General features: G+C 35.2%; 4 protein-coding genes across 5 annotated transcripts; 2 read left to right on the top strand and 2 right to left on the bottom strand.

The window, feature by feature from the left end:
• Positions 1-1,445: 1,445 nt before the first annotated feature.
• On the top strand, positions 1,446-2,479 carry LOC106316209 (F-box protein At4g05010). The gene is made up of 3 exons (XM_013754078.1): positions 1,446-1,854; positions 1,940-2,014; positions 2,092-2,479. Exons 1-3 carry the CDS (start codon positions 1,630-1,632, stop codon positions 2,302-2,304), a joined length of 513 nt encoding a protein of 170 aa, XP_013609532.1. The 5' UTR covers positions 1,446-1,629; the 3' UTR covers positions 2,305-2,479.
• Positions 2,480-10,127: 7,648 nt separating this feature from the next.
• LOC106318631 (external alternative NAD(P)H-ubiquinone oxidoreductase B2, mitochondrial) lies at positions 10,128-14,154 on the top strand. Its single transcript, XM_013756691.1, has 10 exons — positions 10,128-10,361; positions 10,808-11,069; positions 11,283-11,489; positions 11,656-11,906; positions 12,015-12,231; positions 12,321-12,425; positions 12,516-12,791; positions 12,937-13,058; positions 13,509-13,628; positions 13,802-14,154. Exons 1-10 carry the CDS (start codon positions 10,270-10,272, stop codon positions 13,887-13,889), a joined length of 1,740 nt encoding a protein of 579 aa, XP_013612145.1. The 5' UTR covers positions 10,128-10,269; the 3' UTR covers positions 13,890-14,154.
• A 54-nt stretch (positions 14,155-14,208) lies between these two features.
• Positions 14,209-17,189, bottom strand: LOC106318632 (vesicle-associated protein 4-3). 2 transcript variants are annotated; one of them, XM_013756693.1, is made up of 7 exons: positions 16,536-17,186; positions 16,131-16,201; positions 15,961-16,042; positions 15,740-15,858; positions 15,578-15,655; positions 15,372-15,497; positions 14,209-15,259 (listed from the first exon to the last, which is right to left on the bottom strand). In XM_013756693.1, the coding sequence occupies exons 1-7, from the start codon at positions 16,840-16,842 to the stop codon at positions 15,203-15,205; spliced, it is 840 nt and encodes a 279-aa protein (XP_013612147.1). In that variant the 5' UTR covers positions 16,843-17,186; the 3' UTR covers positions 14,209-15,202. The 2 variants fall into 2 exon arrangements, with proteins under 2 accessions (XP_013612147.1, XP_013612146.1); XM_013756692.1 differs by having other exon boundaries at positions 15,578-15,858; positions 16,536-17,189.
• A 323-nt stretch (positions 17,190-17,512) lies between these two features.
• LOC106316000 lies at positions 17,513-18,107 on the bottom strand. Its single transcript, XM_013753857.1, has one exon. It carries the CDS (start codon positions 17,978-17,980, stop codon positions 17,735-17,737), a length of 246 nt encoding a protein of 81 aa, XP_013609311.1. The 5' UTR covers positions 17,981-18,107; the 3' UTR covers positions 17,513-17,734.
• Between the last annotated feature and the right edge of the window lie 672 nt (positions 18,108-18,779).

The raw sequence follows: 18,779 nt of genomic DNA, 5'->3' as shown, positions 1-18,779 counted from the left end.
AAAACTCTTTTTGACTTTCAAATTCTATTATCATTTTGCCATATTCATAAATTTTAAGACTTTTAGTTGTAAAAATAAATAAATACGTAATTTAAACGGTCAATCATTTGTTATTTTTTATCAGCTTTAGTGGATTTAGTATTCACTTGTTAACTGTATATATAAATAAACTTATGGTTATTTTTTATTATCTAATTAATAAAAGAGAACATATAACATATTATATGTTGAACTACTTTTTAGGTCCAATTAGTGTAAATATATGATTATATATATATAAATAGAAAATCCAGTTTAACTGGTTGAACCGGTCCGACTACTCAACCAGGAGCTATATCGAATCCGTATCTGGTCCGGTTTTAAAAACACTGTCCTTTTTCTTATTATGTTGAGTAGATTCAACTTGTGTTAATCCAGGTCATTTTTTTCTAAATTTAACAATCTCATTGCATCACTTCAACTATTAAATTGTTGACTCAACTATCCTAGTGTTGATTTGTTATCTATAATCCTTTAGTTCCATGGTCAAATTTTTTTTTTGGAATGAGCTCACTCTTAATAAAAAGAGTGTTGATTGATATACCCTCATTATTACACACAAATTTATTTTCTAATTAATAAGCTAAAATATGGATAAAATTAGAATTGTGCTGAGTTATGTATGAACTATAAAATAGTATTGTTTGTAAATTGAACAAATCTACATAGCACTTATTACTAAACAAATGGCACTTATTATGATGAACACATTAGTAATTTTATTTTATTTTTGCTGGATTTTTACAACTAATCAAGTAAATGAACAGAACATTAACACCAGAAAAACATACAAAATCTAAACATTTCTTAACATTAATTATTATTATTATTATTGGAATTTAGTTCTATATCAAAATATCACAACTCACTATTTACGAAAAAGAGAGTAAATGAATGAGATCCTAATTCATTAGCTACATCAACCAAATCATAAATAAACATGGTAAAATCCTACTGTTAGACAACTTTTCTGTGCTTAATCACTTAAATCTAATCTCTAACTTTTATGATAATCTTATACAAAACCTTAGCCACAAAGCATGGCATTTTTGTAATTTAATACGAAAGAAACTTTCAAAATACTTATTCCCACGTGGAAAATGACATGATCGCCGTCAGCTTCCATTTGAGAAGAATTCAGTGACCCAAGTCAACTAAGTTTCAAAACACACCGTTAAATGCACATGTTACACGACAATCGAAAAGGTACACCGAATAATCCGTGAACCTTACCTCATGTGATTCCTCATTTTCGACTAACACAAAGGCGGTGTAGAGAAAAACAAGATTAGCCAGCCGAAAAAGACCGATCACCACTTACTAAAACAACCCAATCACAAAAGGCCATGTGTCATACTTCAGTTTTTTTTTATTAGCTTACGCTGAAACTGAAGATTATAAAGCTCATCAAATGAGCTCTTCTACTTCCTTAATTTTCCTCTTCCATTTCTCTCTTAATTTAAAATTACATATCTTCAATCTTAGATTCTCTCAGACGATTCACACAATCTTTTAATTTTTCAAAAACTATTATTTCCTCTGTTTAATCTATCTTAGATTTGCTTCGGGCTCAGTTTATCTGAGAGAGTTATGGCGTTCGCAAATAGAGGTTTCAGCAAGTTTCACGGCAAAGAAGAAGCGTTAGGGTTAGGGTTTGTGAGGATCACAAGAGGATTAGGGAGGAAAAGGATTCTGATATCGAAATCAAATCAAGAAAACGTTTCAAATTCCGATCAAAATCTGTTGAAGAGATCTAAAAGTGAAACAACAGAATCCAATAACTCTGTTCTTGAATCTCTGCATCAGGATATTTTGGTAAGTTAAAAAAAAAAACTCATTTCTCTGTAAATTATTATTATTAGTTTTGATTTGATTTTGATTATGGTAAATCAATTCGCAGATTCGAGTACTTTGTCATGTGGATCACGACGACCTAGCCAGACTAAAACGTGTATCTAAAACAATCAGAAATGCTGTAAGTTCCCCAAATCATAATATCATAATCTTTTTGATTAAACAGTAAATGATCTTTTATTTTTTTAATGAATTTAGGTTTTAGAAGCAAAGAAGTCGCATTTTGATTATAGCACACCTAAAAAGGCTCTGTCTTTTCGAGACCCATTAGTTACCCTCAACGAAGATTCAAATTCAAATTCTACGAGTGATCAAGATGATGAGATTGAACCTCCTAATGCACCAACTCGAAGGAAGAACGTTAGTCGTGAATCAGGTTTGTCGAAGATCTCTATGGTATTGTTTAAATGAGGAACCAGTGCAGAACATGAAGACATAGAGTTCTCTTTTGCTTCAATCCTTAGCACTGAAGCTATTTAAAATTCAAGTTTATTATATTTACTAATCCATGTGAATATAACAATTATTTGCAGACTTTGTAAGATTAAAATATTAATCTGTAAATAATTCATTTGGGTTGTGATCAGACTTCAGAGTATCCTAAGTATTGATTTTGTCCTTTTCAATAAAATTTGTTTAATTCTGCTATTTCATAACTTTTATCCTATTGTTTACTATATACATGTAGACGAACACATTGAATGAATCTAAAAATTTGCTCATATGAATAAATTGTGCCAGATAAAATTATTGCTTATAGATTGTTAACCATATATGCATATTCACTCAACAGCTCAAAATGGATTGTTTTCTCTTTAATGCATTGCTCTCCACTTGTATATGTAGAAAAGAAAATTATAAAAAGAAAAGACAGTATATTCATGAAAGTTTTCTGGCTCTTTTATATAATACAAACCACACCGACAGCTACTGTCTACTTTTACTATCTGGAAAAGTTCTAAATTATCGACCCATGAGGTCTCTCTCTCTCTAAACAAAATGGCGTATTCGGAATATTTGAGTTCGGTAGAACCATCCATTCTTCTTTTTTCAGGTTAAACAAATGCTAATGAAAGGGACTTTAACCCCCCCAAATTACGTGTCCCGGGCCTGTACCATGCAATAATACACAAACAAATGTGTTGATCATATAGTGGAATTCAGGCCACCTAATCAACATGTTCGGTCCAAAATGTTATTTTCTTTATTTTGTGGTTGACATTATTTAGAGAAATGTAAATGGGAAAATAGGATTGTAACATGATGTTTTTGTGGCATATTTTTTTTTCCATCTATTAATATTATTATTAAGGGACTAAAGCCCAAAACTAAATACATAAAACCAAAAAAAAGACAAACAAAAGAACTAACATTGGGAACTCAGCCCAACCGTCCATCCAATACGGACTACAATTAATACACCCAAAAGTCCAAAAAGGTAAAACTCCAGTCCACGAAAACCTCGCGATCCACGTGTCGAAGAAAGAGCGAGGCAAGACCACATGTTGGAACCTCAACTGCGAAGAAACATGCGTTACTCTACCCTTCCCACGTCATCGCCGTTCCGAGAAACCACTGCCGATTTCACTCGCTGACATTTCGCTGCAGTCACCGCAAACGGAAACACATCGCTCTTCTGTTAACACCAAATCACCCTTCCACGGAGAGCTTCCATCGACCAATCGAGATCTCATCCGGGAAACACCAACACACTCACCATGCTTTTGCTTACAGATCTCCGTTCATCAGAGATCAACCTGGCGGATCTACGAATCGATTAAAAGCATCAACCGCCTACAATTGATCCTACAACTCCGACTATCATACATGACCAAAATATGTATCTTTGGAGAAAATGAGACCCATCGGAGTTTGAGAAGGAGAGGCAGTGAGACAGAGGAAAACAGAGTCGTATATCGAAGGGAGCCGGGAAAAACCCGGACTTTAGCCGGTGATAGCGATGCTTGAAGGAGCCATCACCTCCCAGAAACAAAAGCCGGCCGTCCATCGCCGGGGAAGAAGGCGAGAACGCCGGAGTCAGAGCCTGTCGGATAATACCGAAACCGGAAACCAAAAACCGACGGTTTCTCTCACTCTCAAGACAAGATCTAACCTCTCTGAAAGATTTTTTTAAGATAAGAGAGAAATATTGTTTCTTTGTATATAAAAAAGGTCATCCGTCTTTAATTTGCACAAAAAGACAATCGATTAAGGATTGGTGACTGAAAGAGTATTTTATTTTTACTATGTTTAGATATTTGAAGAAGTCCCATAAAATAATATATTCGAATCAATGCATCATCATTCGAAAATTTATGTTTTCAGAATAATGGTTATACTATGAACGATTTTAAAATATAACTATTAAAAGAAAATTAAGTTAATATACTATAATTGGTTTGCTTGATGTTTAATTATTAGTTATAATTAAAAATCAAATCTGTTGGTTAATCGCGTTATAATACTCTATTGAGAGGGTCACTCTTCAGCTCACAATGTCTTGGTGACTCAACAAGCTCTCACTATCAGATTTTATAGTCTTGCAACTGTTTTTTAATTTAGCTTTCGTAATAGCCGATGAATGACCCACCAATATCATTGTTTTCCACTAATCTACCGAGTACACTAGGATGTACCCTTACAAAATTTATTCTTCTTAGTTATTCTTCTATTATTACCACCACAATCAAAATATATCATTAAACCATACAATCATGCACAAAGTCTTTCTAGCAGAAAGGTCATAAACAACATGTGGTTACATTTAAAACAATCATGTGAGAAAGACAATATTTATCCTAAATAAAGGTAATGGAATTAAATTGTGAAATATATATTTTATGGCTGTTTTTTAAGCAAGAATAAAAATGCAAAGAGTGCAAAAAATAAAAATATTTGAGAAGATTATATTAATAAGCAACAATTATTTGCGAAGTCCTAGATCGACAATCACTAATTATTAGTGAAACTAGAGATTTTTCCAGGCTACGCCCGGATTTTTTCATATATTTTAGATAAATTTAAATTATTTTATAATTTGTATTTGAGTATATATCTTCATACTTTGATTAACTACACTTATAAATTATTAGACAAAACTGTTAATTTTTTTTTTGTTCTGGTGACTACAATTTTGAGATTATTAAAATTCAATTTGTATTTATTTTCAATATCAGAAGATACATTTAAGCTGGTAAGCATGTTGAACATTTAAAAAAAAAAATAATTCTTAGCTAAAGTACATTTATTCTTTTGTCTAGTTTATATGAGTTTCTATGAAAATATGGTTTATTAATGTATATTTCAAACTTTGTTTTAATCTTAAAATCAACCAATATGCATTTTAAAATTTAACTGTTGATTTAAATGCATTCAGCAAAAACCTTAGAATCAACATAAACTTGCATCTAAAATAATCCTTAGCAAACCCAAGAAAATCTTATTTCACTCTAGGATCATGATTCCCAATTTATCAATGAAAACGACCAGTAAGACTACAAAACAAACAGCCGGTAAGCATGTTATATCCTAGTCTCCTAGATTAAAGAGTAAATAAATTACTACGGAACTGAGACAAACAAACAGCGCTGAAAAATCTTAGCCTGGGATGATAAACAAAAACATTCAGAAAATCAAGCTCTTAGCTTTGTTCTGTATTTTCCCCGCAACATCTGTTCTTAGAAAGTTATTGTTGATGTCGCAACTAACCACATAACCTTACTAACACTCTAACACTATTGATAAGAATAACTTCTGCAATCAGGTATGTAGAACCAGAACATAGTTTATTTGGCTAGCAATGCACATATATTAATATCCTCATAATCCAGTGAAAATAGAGTTAACGGTGAGAAAGGCCATAACCACCTAAAAAGATGGATTGTGTCAAAAACATATTTGCTTATTGAAATCTGTAGAGTACATTAACGCGTGCTTACTTTAGAGTGGTATCAAAGTCAAGAATCAATGCGTTTTTGGTTGATCAACCATGTCTCTCTTTCACACTAATGTACACATGCATGCATGTAAAATTCATACCCTTGAGCCATCTAAGTTTCAAACTGCTCTAAACCTATGTTACATGGAAACAGAAGCAGATACGTTGAAGCGGAAACGTATAAAAGTGCATAAGCGAGATTTTTAGAAAAATTAGGAAACGGATACGTGTTGGAAGCGTATGTCCATATATATACATATATATATATATATTAAAATATAAGAAAATTTTATAAAATTTGGGACTAAAAATTATATGATTTAAAAATTAAAATAATGTATTATAATTTTGATGTGATTTCATATTAAAACTTTGAAAATACACATAAACTAAGTTTAAGAGAAATTATTATATCAATTATTTTTATTACTTCATAAATAATTTACACAATATATTTGAATATATTCTATATTTTTAATAAAAAACCTCAAAACATAAAGATAATTTATAGTATTAATTCATTATTTTTATATTTTATTCTCTCTATTCATTACTATTAAAATTTAGATTGTATATAAATCAAAAAAATATGAATTTTTTTTTTTTTTGATCTATGACATGTGCTTACAGGAAACATAAATATTTTTTCACTAAACCGAAAATCTGTGCGTTAGTTTTAGTAAAAGTCTGAACTACGGGATATAGCATACCTCGCTTGTCCTTCCAACAGTGGACAATACTTCAGCTGCAATTTCTTTTGATAATTTCGTCTTGAGATCATTTTATTTTTTGTAGACACACAATTCTAAATCAGATATCTTCATCTTCCAAAGAATTCAAGGGGATGAGAATAAGAATATTGATAGAAAGACTCATTACTAATCCAAAATAGAACCATGTAGTTTCAAGCATTAAGTTTACCTGTTCTCTCACTCCCTCAATGAACTTTGGAATATTTTCAACAGTACCCATCTCTGGCAACATCTTAAGCACAACCTGATAGAACAAAACCGTGAATTTAAAAGGCCACGGAGCAAGCAAATACATCAGACAATCTAACATATGAAGACATGAGAAAAATCAGAACATCTAGATAATGTGTAAGTCGGTTATCACGTGATTAATCGAAAGGTTTTTGTAACTAAACTGTTGAGTTTGACGTTTACATGTATGTATCATTTTTGTGTCGTTTACAGAATCAGGTTCCTAACCTCTATCAAAATGGTGGATCCTCATCAATGATTTAAGGTAAAACAACATAATATATTTGTAGAACCCTAACACAGTTTGAATTAATGTACACTAGGTGCTAATGATTATACTGGAAAGAGCCCAAGACATGACTTCTAACAAAATGAATACTAAAAATGCATTACCTGCTTGTTGCATTGGTTCCAAGGGAAGTACTCTTGGCCAATGAGGATTGGATGGCTAACGTTCTTGACAATGATATCCCCGAAATGAATATCAAAGGTGGTGGTGGAGCACTTCAAACCTCCATGTCTTGTCCTCAGTCCGTTGTAAGCCTTATTCTATGAAATGATATCATTAAATGTCATCTCTATCTTCTTTACTCTGGTTTTTCATCATCCAATCCTTAACGCCTGCAAGCCCTATTCTTTTGTACATCTACTGCTATCACACGTCCAGTTATAGGCATGTGGGATTCAAAAAGAAGAAGAGAACACACAGAATCAAAAATCGTTTGCATACCTTGGTATACAAAGGCTAATATCACTTCCGATATTTTGCTTCTAAAGCTGCCCTTTTCTCGAAAAGCTTTGATTCCATTTCATCTTGTTGGTCCCCAAATGAAAATGGAAAAGGTATACGATATTATGTACTCCACCAAATACCATAATTTAAAAGGCTGTCTATATTTATCTAGCTGGAAGAATGACTCACTTGGATCGATCTCTCTTAGAACCTCTTTGAGTTTCAGACTCAAGTTCTCAGGGACATCTGAGTGTTGTCCAGCAAAATTATGCAACTTGTTCTTGAAAGTCAAACACAAACAGTATGCACAGACGAAATAACAATGAAATCAAGATGCAAAAACGAAAGTACTTTGTGCTAAATCATTTTACACAAACAAATTCTATAAATCAGCAAAAGGAAAAATTTGCTGCTCAAGGTTACAAAACTTTCAAAAGGGAAAAAACATTGAACGTAGAGATAATCCTCAAACAAAAATCCATTGCTATGAACCATCAATTATAAGAAAATTACCTAGACCCAAAAAAAATCCCTAAAGTGAACCCAACATCCCAACTGCAACGAAACAAAGAGAAACCACCCAAATCAGATTCAATGCTCTTAGTTTTTAAATATAAAGATAAATAGACAGTTAAACCACAAAGTACCTTCTTTTGCTCTTTTTTCCTTGATCTTCTTCCTCATCAACTGCTTTCAACCGTGACACAGCATGGGAATGATTTTTTTTTTTGGTTGATCTATATAAAAAACAGTGGAGATGGCATTAAGAATAATAGGTTTATAATATAATGATATCGGCATTCAGGTATGCATGTGTAACTGGCTTGTTTCAATAAGAAAAGAAACAACAAAAATAGGATCTAAAAGAAGAGAAGGTCCCTTACCGTTTACCTGGAAATTGCACGCCATCTCTGAGCTTAAATCTTCAAGGATTGCACTGAGTCAATCTATAGACATAAGCCTTCTCAATCTACGTTTGTTGTTTGCTTTGTAAGATGAACAGCAAAGCAAAGCAAAGCCCTGATATCTCAAACCAAAAAGAGATTGCAGAAATTATATGAGGTGAAAAAAGTAACTGATTTTTGATGCATGCATGAAGAAATCTGTAAACATATTTAGCAAGGAAGATGGATCGCTTAAAAGAGATCGTGTGGAACGAATAGTGATCGACAAATATAAGGAAGATGGATCGCCGACGTCTACCATAAAGATCCTAGAAAAATGATTAGGGTAGTATTTAGAAGTTAAGTGGATTTTAAGTTGAGGTGGCACATTTTGATTGAATGATTTTATATGCTGACGTGGATAGGTTAAGAGTTGAGTATATCCTCCTTTTAGTATAGTATAGATAAATCAAAATAATTTAAGCCAAAAAATTAGCTTATAAACGCATTATTTTAATTATTAATTTTCAATTAAACATGAATAATCTCATATTTAAGACCCGTTGAAAGTCGGTATTTAAAATTGTTAGCGAATATTTAACGGTTGACTTTCGACAGATATAATTACTGGCTATTAAATTTGTGAAAGTAGTTGAACACCTTTAAGTATTCGCGACTTTTAGAACTAATTAATCTTGGTATTATTTTTGAGATTGCGTTGTATACAAGGTATATGAAAATGTCACTTTGTACTCTTTGTTAACAAGGTTTGCGTTTTATACTATTAGGCAATATGGTCAAGATTCTGAGTATTATTCGATTCGTCATGTTATTATTTTAAACTGATCCTAATGTAAACAATGAACTGGAAATTGTCAACGACACAACTGATGGCTTTTTATCAACGTCGTCAGGACTTACGTATGCTATAGATGTGAAATTGTCGACGAAACAAAAATTGAAATAAAGGGCAAAAAAAATAATAACATGGGGTCTGGTTCAAAGAGGCCTGGCTTGGCCGCCACGCCTAGATCGTTTGAGAAATATATTATTTAAATCTAGATCCACAATAAAGGTTGTGCTTATTGTCTGATACATACTTTCTTGCTTCATAATATACAAGTGTTCATGATATAATAACGGCGTTTAAAACAGAAGAATGTTTAAATAAATATAGCGAGAACGACGCAAATTCAATGGTCCAAAAGAAAGATAGATCTATCAATCGGATGCTTGAGATCCGACATCAGGCCAGCTTATCAATGTGTTTGGTTAGTATTTGTTCTTTTTGATTAAATATGTTCATATGATCTCGAAAGATACGAAAGATCTCCCTCCAAACCATACATACGGCTTTCATTTCTAACTAGTGACCAAAACAATACTCACAATTTTAACTCAAACTATCATCAGAAGTGGTGGACCAGTAACCAGTTAGTGGTTCTTATTTTTGGTAAACTTAACTAGTGGTGTAAACGTAGGGAATGGTCTTAGTTTGGGTCTTATTGTGCTTTTTATATGATCAAATTTAGAAAAGGAAAAATGGAGAAATATTCGTCTCCAGTCCCAACCTGGATTCGATTTGTTTTTATTTTTATTTTTATTTTTATTATATCATTTGAACAAGACTTTTTCCACGAGCGCCACGTGTACAGCCAAACGATCGCCAAACACTACTTTACTTGCTCCACCGTCACAATCGTCTGGGGCCTCTCTCTCTCTTCTAGATCCCTTTACTTTTCTCTCTTAAAGCAAAACCGTTTTCCTCTGATATTTTTTCTTTTTCCAGGATTCCTGGCGTGAGCGAAATACTTTTCGATCTGAATCTGACAAGAGAAAATGAGGAGGAGTTTCAGTTTCTTCGAGCGATTCTCGAAAGCTTTCCAAGACTATCCTTCCCTCTCCCGGATCATCGTCGTCTCCACGATCAGGTCATCCTCTACGAGCCGTACCTTCATATGTTCCATTTATATGTTTATCTGCTCTTGTTTCCATGTACAAACCTTGCGATCTCTCGAATCTCTGTGTACCACGTATGATCGTTTGATTTATCAGTTTCTAAACTTGTTCCAGCTTTGATTTTAAGCAACTCTGACGTAGTACATACGCTGATTCTCCAGATGATAAAACTAGTGAACAGATTCTCTATGTTGTATGATTCGCGCAACTCGATATAACGTTTCTCGAATCATACGTTACATTTTCTTGGCAATTTCGATTTACTTATGCGAATTTCGATCTTGGATCTCTCCAGATCTCTGATTTTGTTTCTGTGTTAAGCTTTCGTTGGCTTGTTTGTGATCTCTCTCTGTGTATAACGCAACGATTTGATTCAAATTAGAGTTTACTGATGGTTTATACTGTACGATTGTTGTAGTGGTGGTGGACTCATAGCCTACTCCGAGGCAAATGGAACAAACGCTGTTGTTGAAACTGGAACCAGGAAGAAGAAGGTGGTGCTGCTCGGAACTGGATGGGCTGGCACTAGTTTCTTGAAGAATTTGAATAACTCTCAGTATGAGGTTCAGATTATATCGCCTCGAAACTACTTTGCTTTCACTCCCTTGCTGCCTAGCGTTACTTGTGGCACTGTTGAAGCTCGCAGCGTTGTTGAGCCTATTCGAAACATTGGCAGAAAGGTATTTGTTTCTCTAGTAATGTCTCTCTTTTTCCCTTCTCTGCTTGCTACAGTGCTTTGAAAAGTATTATCTTGATTAGACTCAATGTTTTTTGTTGTAGTTTATGTATTGGCCCATTAGTATGAGACTATGAGGCTTTTTCTGCTTATTAATTTCACTAGTTTTTGATGAAAAATTGCTGATATGTGCTTGTTTTCTTTTCTTGGTAAGCAGAAGAACGTTGATACGTCTTACCTAGAGGCTGAATGTTTCAAGATTGATCCAGCAAGCAAGAAAGTGTTCTGCCGATCCAAACAAGGCGTTAGCAGTGGGAAGAAAGAAGAATTTTCTGTTGACTATGACTACCTTGTAATTGCTACTGGAGCTCAGTCTAACACTTTTAACATACCTGGAGTGGAGGAGAACTGTCATTTTCTGAAAGTAAGTCATCTCGGCTCGTATTTATTTTTGCCTCCCCTTAGTATGTTGTTCTGTAAGCAGTGGTAATTTTTACAGGTCAGAAGCATACGGAAGTATATAACTACTGATTATTTGTATGGATGTTAAATTTCTGAGCCTTTTTATTTGTTTCAATGTATGCTTGTAGGAGGTTGAAGATGCTCAAGGAATCCGTAAAAAGGTGATTGATTCCTTTGAGAAGGCAAGTCTACCTGAACTAAGCGAAGAAGAGAGGAAGAGAATCCTGCATTTTGTGGTTGTTGGTGGTGGGCCAACTGGTGTTGAGTTTGCCGCGGAGCTGCATGATTTTGTTAGAGAGGATTTAGTCACACTCTATCCTAAAGCCAAAGATTTAGTGCGAATCACGCTTCTGGAAGCCGCGGACCACATCCTAACCATGTGAAATTTCTTGCCTCTTAAACTTCTATTTCATGTTCAATCTATATGTTTCATTGTTTCCATAAAAAACCCTTGTATAGTGATTCATGGGTTGCTTTTCTTTCACAGGTTTGACAAGAGAATCACTGAGTTTGCGGAAGAAAAGTTTAGCAGAGATGGTATTGATGTGAAACTGGGCTCCATGGTGACCAAAGTGAATGAGAAGGACATATCTGCTAAAACCAAAGGAGGAGGGGTTTCCTCAATTCCTTATGGAATGATTGTCTGGTCAACTGGTATTGGAACTCGTCCTGTAATCAAAGATTTTATGAAACAAATTGGTCAGGTAAAGTAATGTACTTAATTAAACTCACGCACTACAATCTTCAACGTTTTCTAGGGAACACGTTTATGAAATTGTCTTTGCAATTGCAGGGTAACAGACGTGCTCTGGCCACTGATGAATGGCTTCGCGTGGAAGGGTGTGATAACATATATGCCCTTGGTGATTGCGCAACAATTAACCAGCGTAAAGTCATGGTAATTTAATCTTGTCCCTCTTTTTTCCAATATCTGGGCGTTAGTTTTGTGTATTATTAACCGAAGAATATCAATGGTCTACTCTTGCAGGAAGATGTTTCTGCAATTTTTAGCAAAGCAGATAAAGACAATTCCGGGACGCTGACTCTGAAAGAGTTTCAAGAGGCAATGGATGACATTTGTGTTAGATACCCTCAAGTTGAGCTCTACTTGAAGAGTAAACGCATGCGTGGCATTGCGGATCTTCTAAAAGAAGCCGAAGCTGATGATGGATCCAAGAAGAACGTCGAACTGAAAATCGAAGAGTTCAAATCGGCTCTTTCTCAGGTTGATTCAGAAGTGAAGTTTCTTCCAGCAACAGCACAGGTGATATTAAGTATTTTCGTTCATCTTCAATGAAACACATGAACACACATGTTTGCTGGATTCTTGGGTGAATTATCTGTTCTTTTTAACACACACATACATTGTTTATTGGTTGAGTTATAATTTAGTTGTTGGCTGTCTTTAGGTTGCTGCGCAGCAAGGCACATACCTTGCAAAATGCTTTGATCGTATGGAAGAGTGTGAGAAGAATCCAGAAGGTCCCATTAGGATGAGAGGAGAAGGTCGTCACCGTTTCCGCCCCTTCAGGTTAGCCCTTCCAGAAAAAGTTGAAACAGTATCTTTTGATTTTTGTTGACGAAACCAAAACAAATCTAAGACGTTTGAGAATCAGAATATGAAAGCGTTTCTCATTAATACTCTACGTAGTAAACAATAATTTGGAAATGATGGGACTTCCAATAACACGGCACTGCAACTTCGTAGTGTATTTGGGGTTTAGGTGAGGTGTAGTGTAGTGTAGTGTTTGTGTCGTGGAAGATGTTAGTAAGCATGTTTAGCGAGTTTATGTAAGTATAAAGGTTTGTTATAGCTAGCTAGGATGTTTCGGTCTGAGTTTGTGTACACTGTAGCAAGACCAAATTGAAACCGTCTTGATCCGTTCGGTTCCGGTTTTCAGCGGTTACGATATATACGTAGTAGATAAAGTAAAACAAATTGTAAAGTCCGGTATGGTTTAATTTTGGGAGGGTGGTACAGGTATAGGCATTTGGGATCATTTGCACCATTGGGAGGGGAACAAACGGCGGCAGAACTTCCAGGAGATTGGGTTTCTATTGGACACAGCAGCCAGTGGCTCTGGTATTCCGTCTACGCCAGGTAAAATAAGCAAACAAACATTTACGTTCTTCTTTTTTTCAACAATTCAAAAGTTTTATTTCATTCATTATTTTTAACTTTTTTTTTTTTTTGTCAAAAGTTGGTAATGGTTTTGACAATTCAAAAGCTGACATTATTTTTATCTTTTAAAAATGGTTTTGGTAATGGAACAGTAAGCAAGTGAGCTGGCGCACGAGAGTCCTTGTGGTTTCTGATTGGATGAGGCGTTTCATCTTTGGTAGAGACTCGAGTAGCATCTGAGTATAACATCACCAAAAGGTCTAAAACTATCTACACACTCTGTCTCCCCCCCTTTATGCTGCCAACCAGCTTACACTTTTAACTTCTCTTTCTCATGTGAAAAGAAAGTTTTGATTTTTGTTGTTTTTCATTTCGGCTTTACATTTGTAATAAAATAATCACTACAAAGATTGCGAGGAGATTTGCTTCGTTCATTGGTCGTACTGAGAGTTTGCGCTATGTCTTTTTAAAAATATATTTTCCATTGCGGTTTTGGTTTTTCTGATTACAAATATGTTATTTACTGCTCTTTTTTTGCTTCCACATTGACAAAACTTCATTGCTAATTTTAGTAGCTTGGATTTGCTTCTTTCTTTTCCGTCGAAACATAGATTAATTATAATATCTTTGCATAAATTGGAATTTAACACAAAACAAGAAGAGGTTCACTCAAGATTGGATGTATATAGATGATCACTTGTCTTCTTTCATTGGCCAATTCTTTGATCGGCTTGTTGATCGTAGTAGCTGAATGTGAATTATCCTCCCCTCTCTCCACAGTTTCTGCTACTCACAAGCTCTGTCACAATTTCAAGACTAATTAGCTCCGTGATTTTGCTTCCTGACAAGACTTGTGAGACTCTTTTTATTTGCCTTTTCTTAGTTCGTGCTTGTACCGTTGCACAAAGGCGACAATAGTTTGGTGCCAAATGACCGGCAAAACTTCTGTCTCCTTACGAAATCTTATGAAGTGAGCAACGATCGCGTCAATGGCCAGATGAGCCAGCGCATATATCTTCTCCAAGATAACTTTCATCAACTTCTTGTGCCAAGAAACTCCATCTCCGCCAAACATACCAAGGCGGCACTGCAATTCATGTACATGAATAATGTTGGCAAAACTCTCAGACAGATAAAGGTATTAGCATATGTGAGAGACGTTCTGCTATGCTATTGAAGCCCCCATCCTTGTGAAAGAAGACATCTAGTAATAGCTTGTTGCATACAAATGTACAATCCAAGAGAAAGGTAATTGATCTTCTTTGCCTTGGTTTTATAGGGTTTTGCTCTCTTTTAAAGAAACATTTTGTAGGTACATAGACAAGGGCTTCTTTTGTAATGGAACTTGGGGCTCTTGCTTGCTGATAGTCTTAATTCTTGGGACGTTGTCAGATCGTTCATGGCGTTAGAGAACAAATCTTTAGTTAAGACATCAAAGGAACAAGTATTTTTTTTTTTTGGATAAAACTTGACCACAGATGCAATCTTCATTCCCTTCACACATTACATATATCCACACACTTTTTTTTTTTGTCTTTGTGATACTTCTGGTTTCAAGCCAAGTCCACTCCTTTTTGTTGCTGTGCAAGATACCTCTCTCGGCGTTGCTTCTGGTAATGACAGCAGAAAGAGAAACACATTAAACATCATCCTTTCACATTTATTGTCTTAAAAACAGAAAAAAAAAAGAGAGAGAAAGAAGAAGAAGATTAAAGCTCTCACCCATTCATCAATCACAAGTCCTTCGCCAATTGGCTTCGGACCAGTACTAATAACATCTGGTGCTTTCTTCCTTGCTTCATCTGCAGCATCCGCTTCAGCTAATTGACTCTTCAGTTTCTCCATCATCTTTAGAGTATAAAGAGAGAGATGTAAAATCAGTTAACAAATGACGGCGACAAGAACCGGAAGAAGAAAGAAAGACTCACAGGGTTAGGGTTTTCAGGATCCAAGAATACCACACGCATTACTTGCTCCTCAGAGACATGATCTTTTTGCTCCTCAAACTGCAAAAATAGAAACGCAAAGACCACCCACATGACATATTTTACTCTTACAGATTCTGAACAATAACTACCATTTTTAGATACCAGCTCGGGCATATAGTCCGTGGGGATTTTTATCTTCAAGCTCATGATTTTAAACTTAACCCCGCTCTTCTGTTCCATTGGCTTTTCATTATTCTGAGGAGGCTCAACAAACTTGAAAACTAAAAGAAGTTGAACAAGACATAGAAACAGTCACGGCATAATCCTGGAAGGCCAATGGATTTCAAATAACCTCATCAAGCATAATGGATAGAAGCAAATACCAGTCGCGAGGATTTCTTCACCCGGAGGAAGGATAGCACCAGCAGGACGCATGAAGCAACTCTTTGGTTCCGTTGTTTGAAACTGTGGAAAACAGAGAGCATCAGCAGCAGATATAATGAGAAGAACTAAACTGTAACTCAAAACCGTTTTAGAACGATGACAAGGATACCTTGAAAGCTACATGTGACTTGCTGGTATTCTTAATCTTAATGGCACTCCTGACTTGCTTCCCAGGCTCATCTTCAAAACACACAAAATTTCATAAATTACTAAACTAACATCTAATTATACAAAAAAACTGAATCTTCAAATAACATTCCACCTACATTTATTAGCTTTCTACCTATAAATATATTTTATTTTCAAATTACAAGTTAACATCATCCTCATCCTCATCCTCATCATCTACAATATCCAATATCCAATATCCAATATCCAATATCAACATTCCCAGAAAGAAAGAAAGAAAAGGCTAAACTTTTTTTCATTTCTCAGTTGAGTGATCCAAAAAATCGCAACTTTCCAGTAACCCTCAAAAAGTAATGATCAGGAAAATTTGGAGGAAGTAACTCACAAGGGAAGTAAAGTTTGGAGGAAGGGTCGAGTTTCAACCGGCGTTTAGAAGGAAGAAGTGATCTCGCGACTGATGACATCGAAGGGATCGTCGCGGCTGGTTGTTGGTGATGGGTTTGACCCAATCGTTCGACGACAGGACGTGGTCCCTGATAGCGAAAATGGCGAGATTGATGTATATAATTGTCACTGAGATGAGAAGACGAAGACGAAGAGGTAGCTTGATGATCACTGGAGTTTCGAAAGGGTAGTTTGAATAAGCTTCGACGTCGGCCATCGGAATCGGATTTTTCCGACGTTAAAGCCATCGGACCACCGCGACACAAGGAAAGTGAATTTTGATTTCACGTCTGGGTTTGATTTGTTTACTGTTTCGTGAAAGCGAGTGTCACCATCGGAAGTTGAGAAGATTCAAAACGCGATGGAAATTGCGTTTTATAACGACCGCGTCTTGGATTCGCTTCTTTTTTCTCTTTCGATTGACGGCGTTATGAAGGCAACGTAATGATTCAAACAAAAAAGTAGAGATTTTGGGGAACAAGATTAGTATCCGCCTCGTAGAGTGAATGTCTCTAACCGGTAGAGTGAATGATGCAATCCTATTGACACTCGAAACTTTTACTTTTTTTCTTACAGTTACTACTTACCAACCAAAACATGTGCAATTTTCACTTGTGTGTCTCTTACGGGTCTTTTTTGTTTTGCTTTTTTTTTTTACCATAAATGCATACAAGAGACCAGTTCTCCTATACAAAATCTACCAATTTTCGGCATTTATGATTTTTTTTTAATATAATTTTGAGATTTAAAAATTAGGTTTTAACAATCCGATAATTATGAATTTGATTGATATTATCCTAAACTAGGCACTTATTAATGGGAGTTTTCCAAAATGCAAAATTAAATAAAAAAACAAAGATATCGAGTAATGTATTTATCTACCATCTATAGTTCAAAATGAAGCACATCGTAATCTATAGATCAACATACTCACTTGATAAGAACTTAAGAAAAGTGATTTGGTGAGAAAACCATTTTCTTCAACACAACTTTTCGTTTTTGTACATTGATTTACAGAAACAGCTACACAAAGATCAAAAATATTCACAGCAAACATCTTCAAAATAAACAAAGGAAAAAAAAAAAAAAAACTCAAATCAAAGCACAAAGAGGAACGTGTTTTGATATACACCACCAGATCTAGCAAGCTCCCCAGCAGCTCAGAAACATAACCGTCCTCAGAGACTCCTCCGCCTGCCTCAGTCTCTCGCTAGCCGCCCCGCCAAATCGCCTCGACTCCAGATCGCCGTTCAGCCTCCGCACAGAGGAAGATGTCGCGACTGGACTCTGCGGCGACGCCGATTCTTTGACTGCACCGCCGCCACTTCCGGTAACACACTTGTCCTTCATTAACTTTCCCGAAAACTGACTAATCACTCTGTTCATCTGCCACAGATTCACTGTATACTACTTTTCCAGATTATAAATCTCCCGGTACTCAAGTTTTTTTGAGTTCTGCTCTGGCTTTTCAGATTCTCAAGAGATGAGTTTCTTTCCTTTCTTTTGGAGAGTGAGAGATCCATTGCTTTATATAGAGTGGGCACAGTGGAGTGTGAGAGCTAGAGGATTTGGGAGAAACAACCGGCTGAGACGGGAAAACCGGGTGCTCGACGAATCATCGAACTGCTACTTGATAAGTGACCGACACGTGCCGGGTAAGGAAGGTTCGCGACTTGTTTTGGTGTAGGATATGATCGGATGAGAGGAATGGATATTTTATTTCTTTCTCTCTTTTTTGAAAATGGTTTTCATTTTAGAAGATATTTTATTATCCGCATCGCTTTCATCTGGATAACTATGAATATTAATTATACGAATGTTTTAGTTTGTCGTTAGACATAATTGCCATGTCCGAGATAACTTATTTTGTTTTGCTTCACTTATTACAGTTTGACAAAATCTTTAATATTTTAAAATGAATTTGGTACAAGGTTAACAAATCTGAATTTAAAATTCTTTGCGAGTAATGTCAAGAGTAACTAAATTGTTTGTTTAGTATTCGGTAAAACAGTTGGGCCCAAGTTTAAACCCAAACTAGTCAAGTAAAAATCAAATTTAACACATCCAGGTTTACACCGTTCCCAAATTAGTCATCACTAGTAGACTACCATTACTTTGATCAAAGGTTTTGTTTTTGTTTTGATTTCAAGCATGTCTTTAATAGTTTATACATTTGTACTAATGT

This window comes from Brassica oleracea, chromosome C9 (genome assembly GCF_000695525.1).
Source record: "Brassica oleracea var. oleracea cultivar TO1000 chromosome C9, BOL, whole genome shotgun sequence".
NCBI classification, from domain to species: Eukaryota; Viridiplantae; Streptophyta; class Magnoliopsida; order Brassicales; family Brassicaceae; genus Brassica; species Brassica oleracea.
Note: the sequence above shows the minus strand (reverse complement) of the source record. Positions and strands in the feature narration are given on the sequence as shown.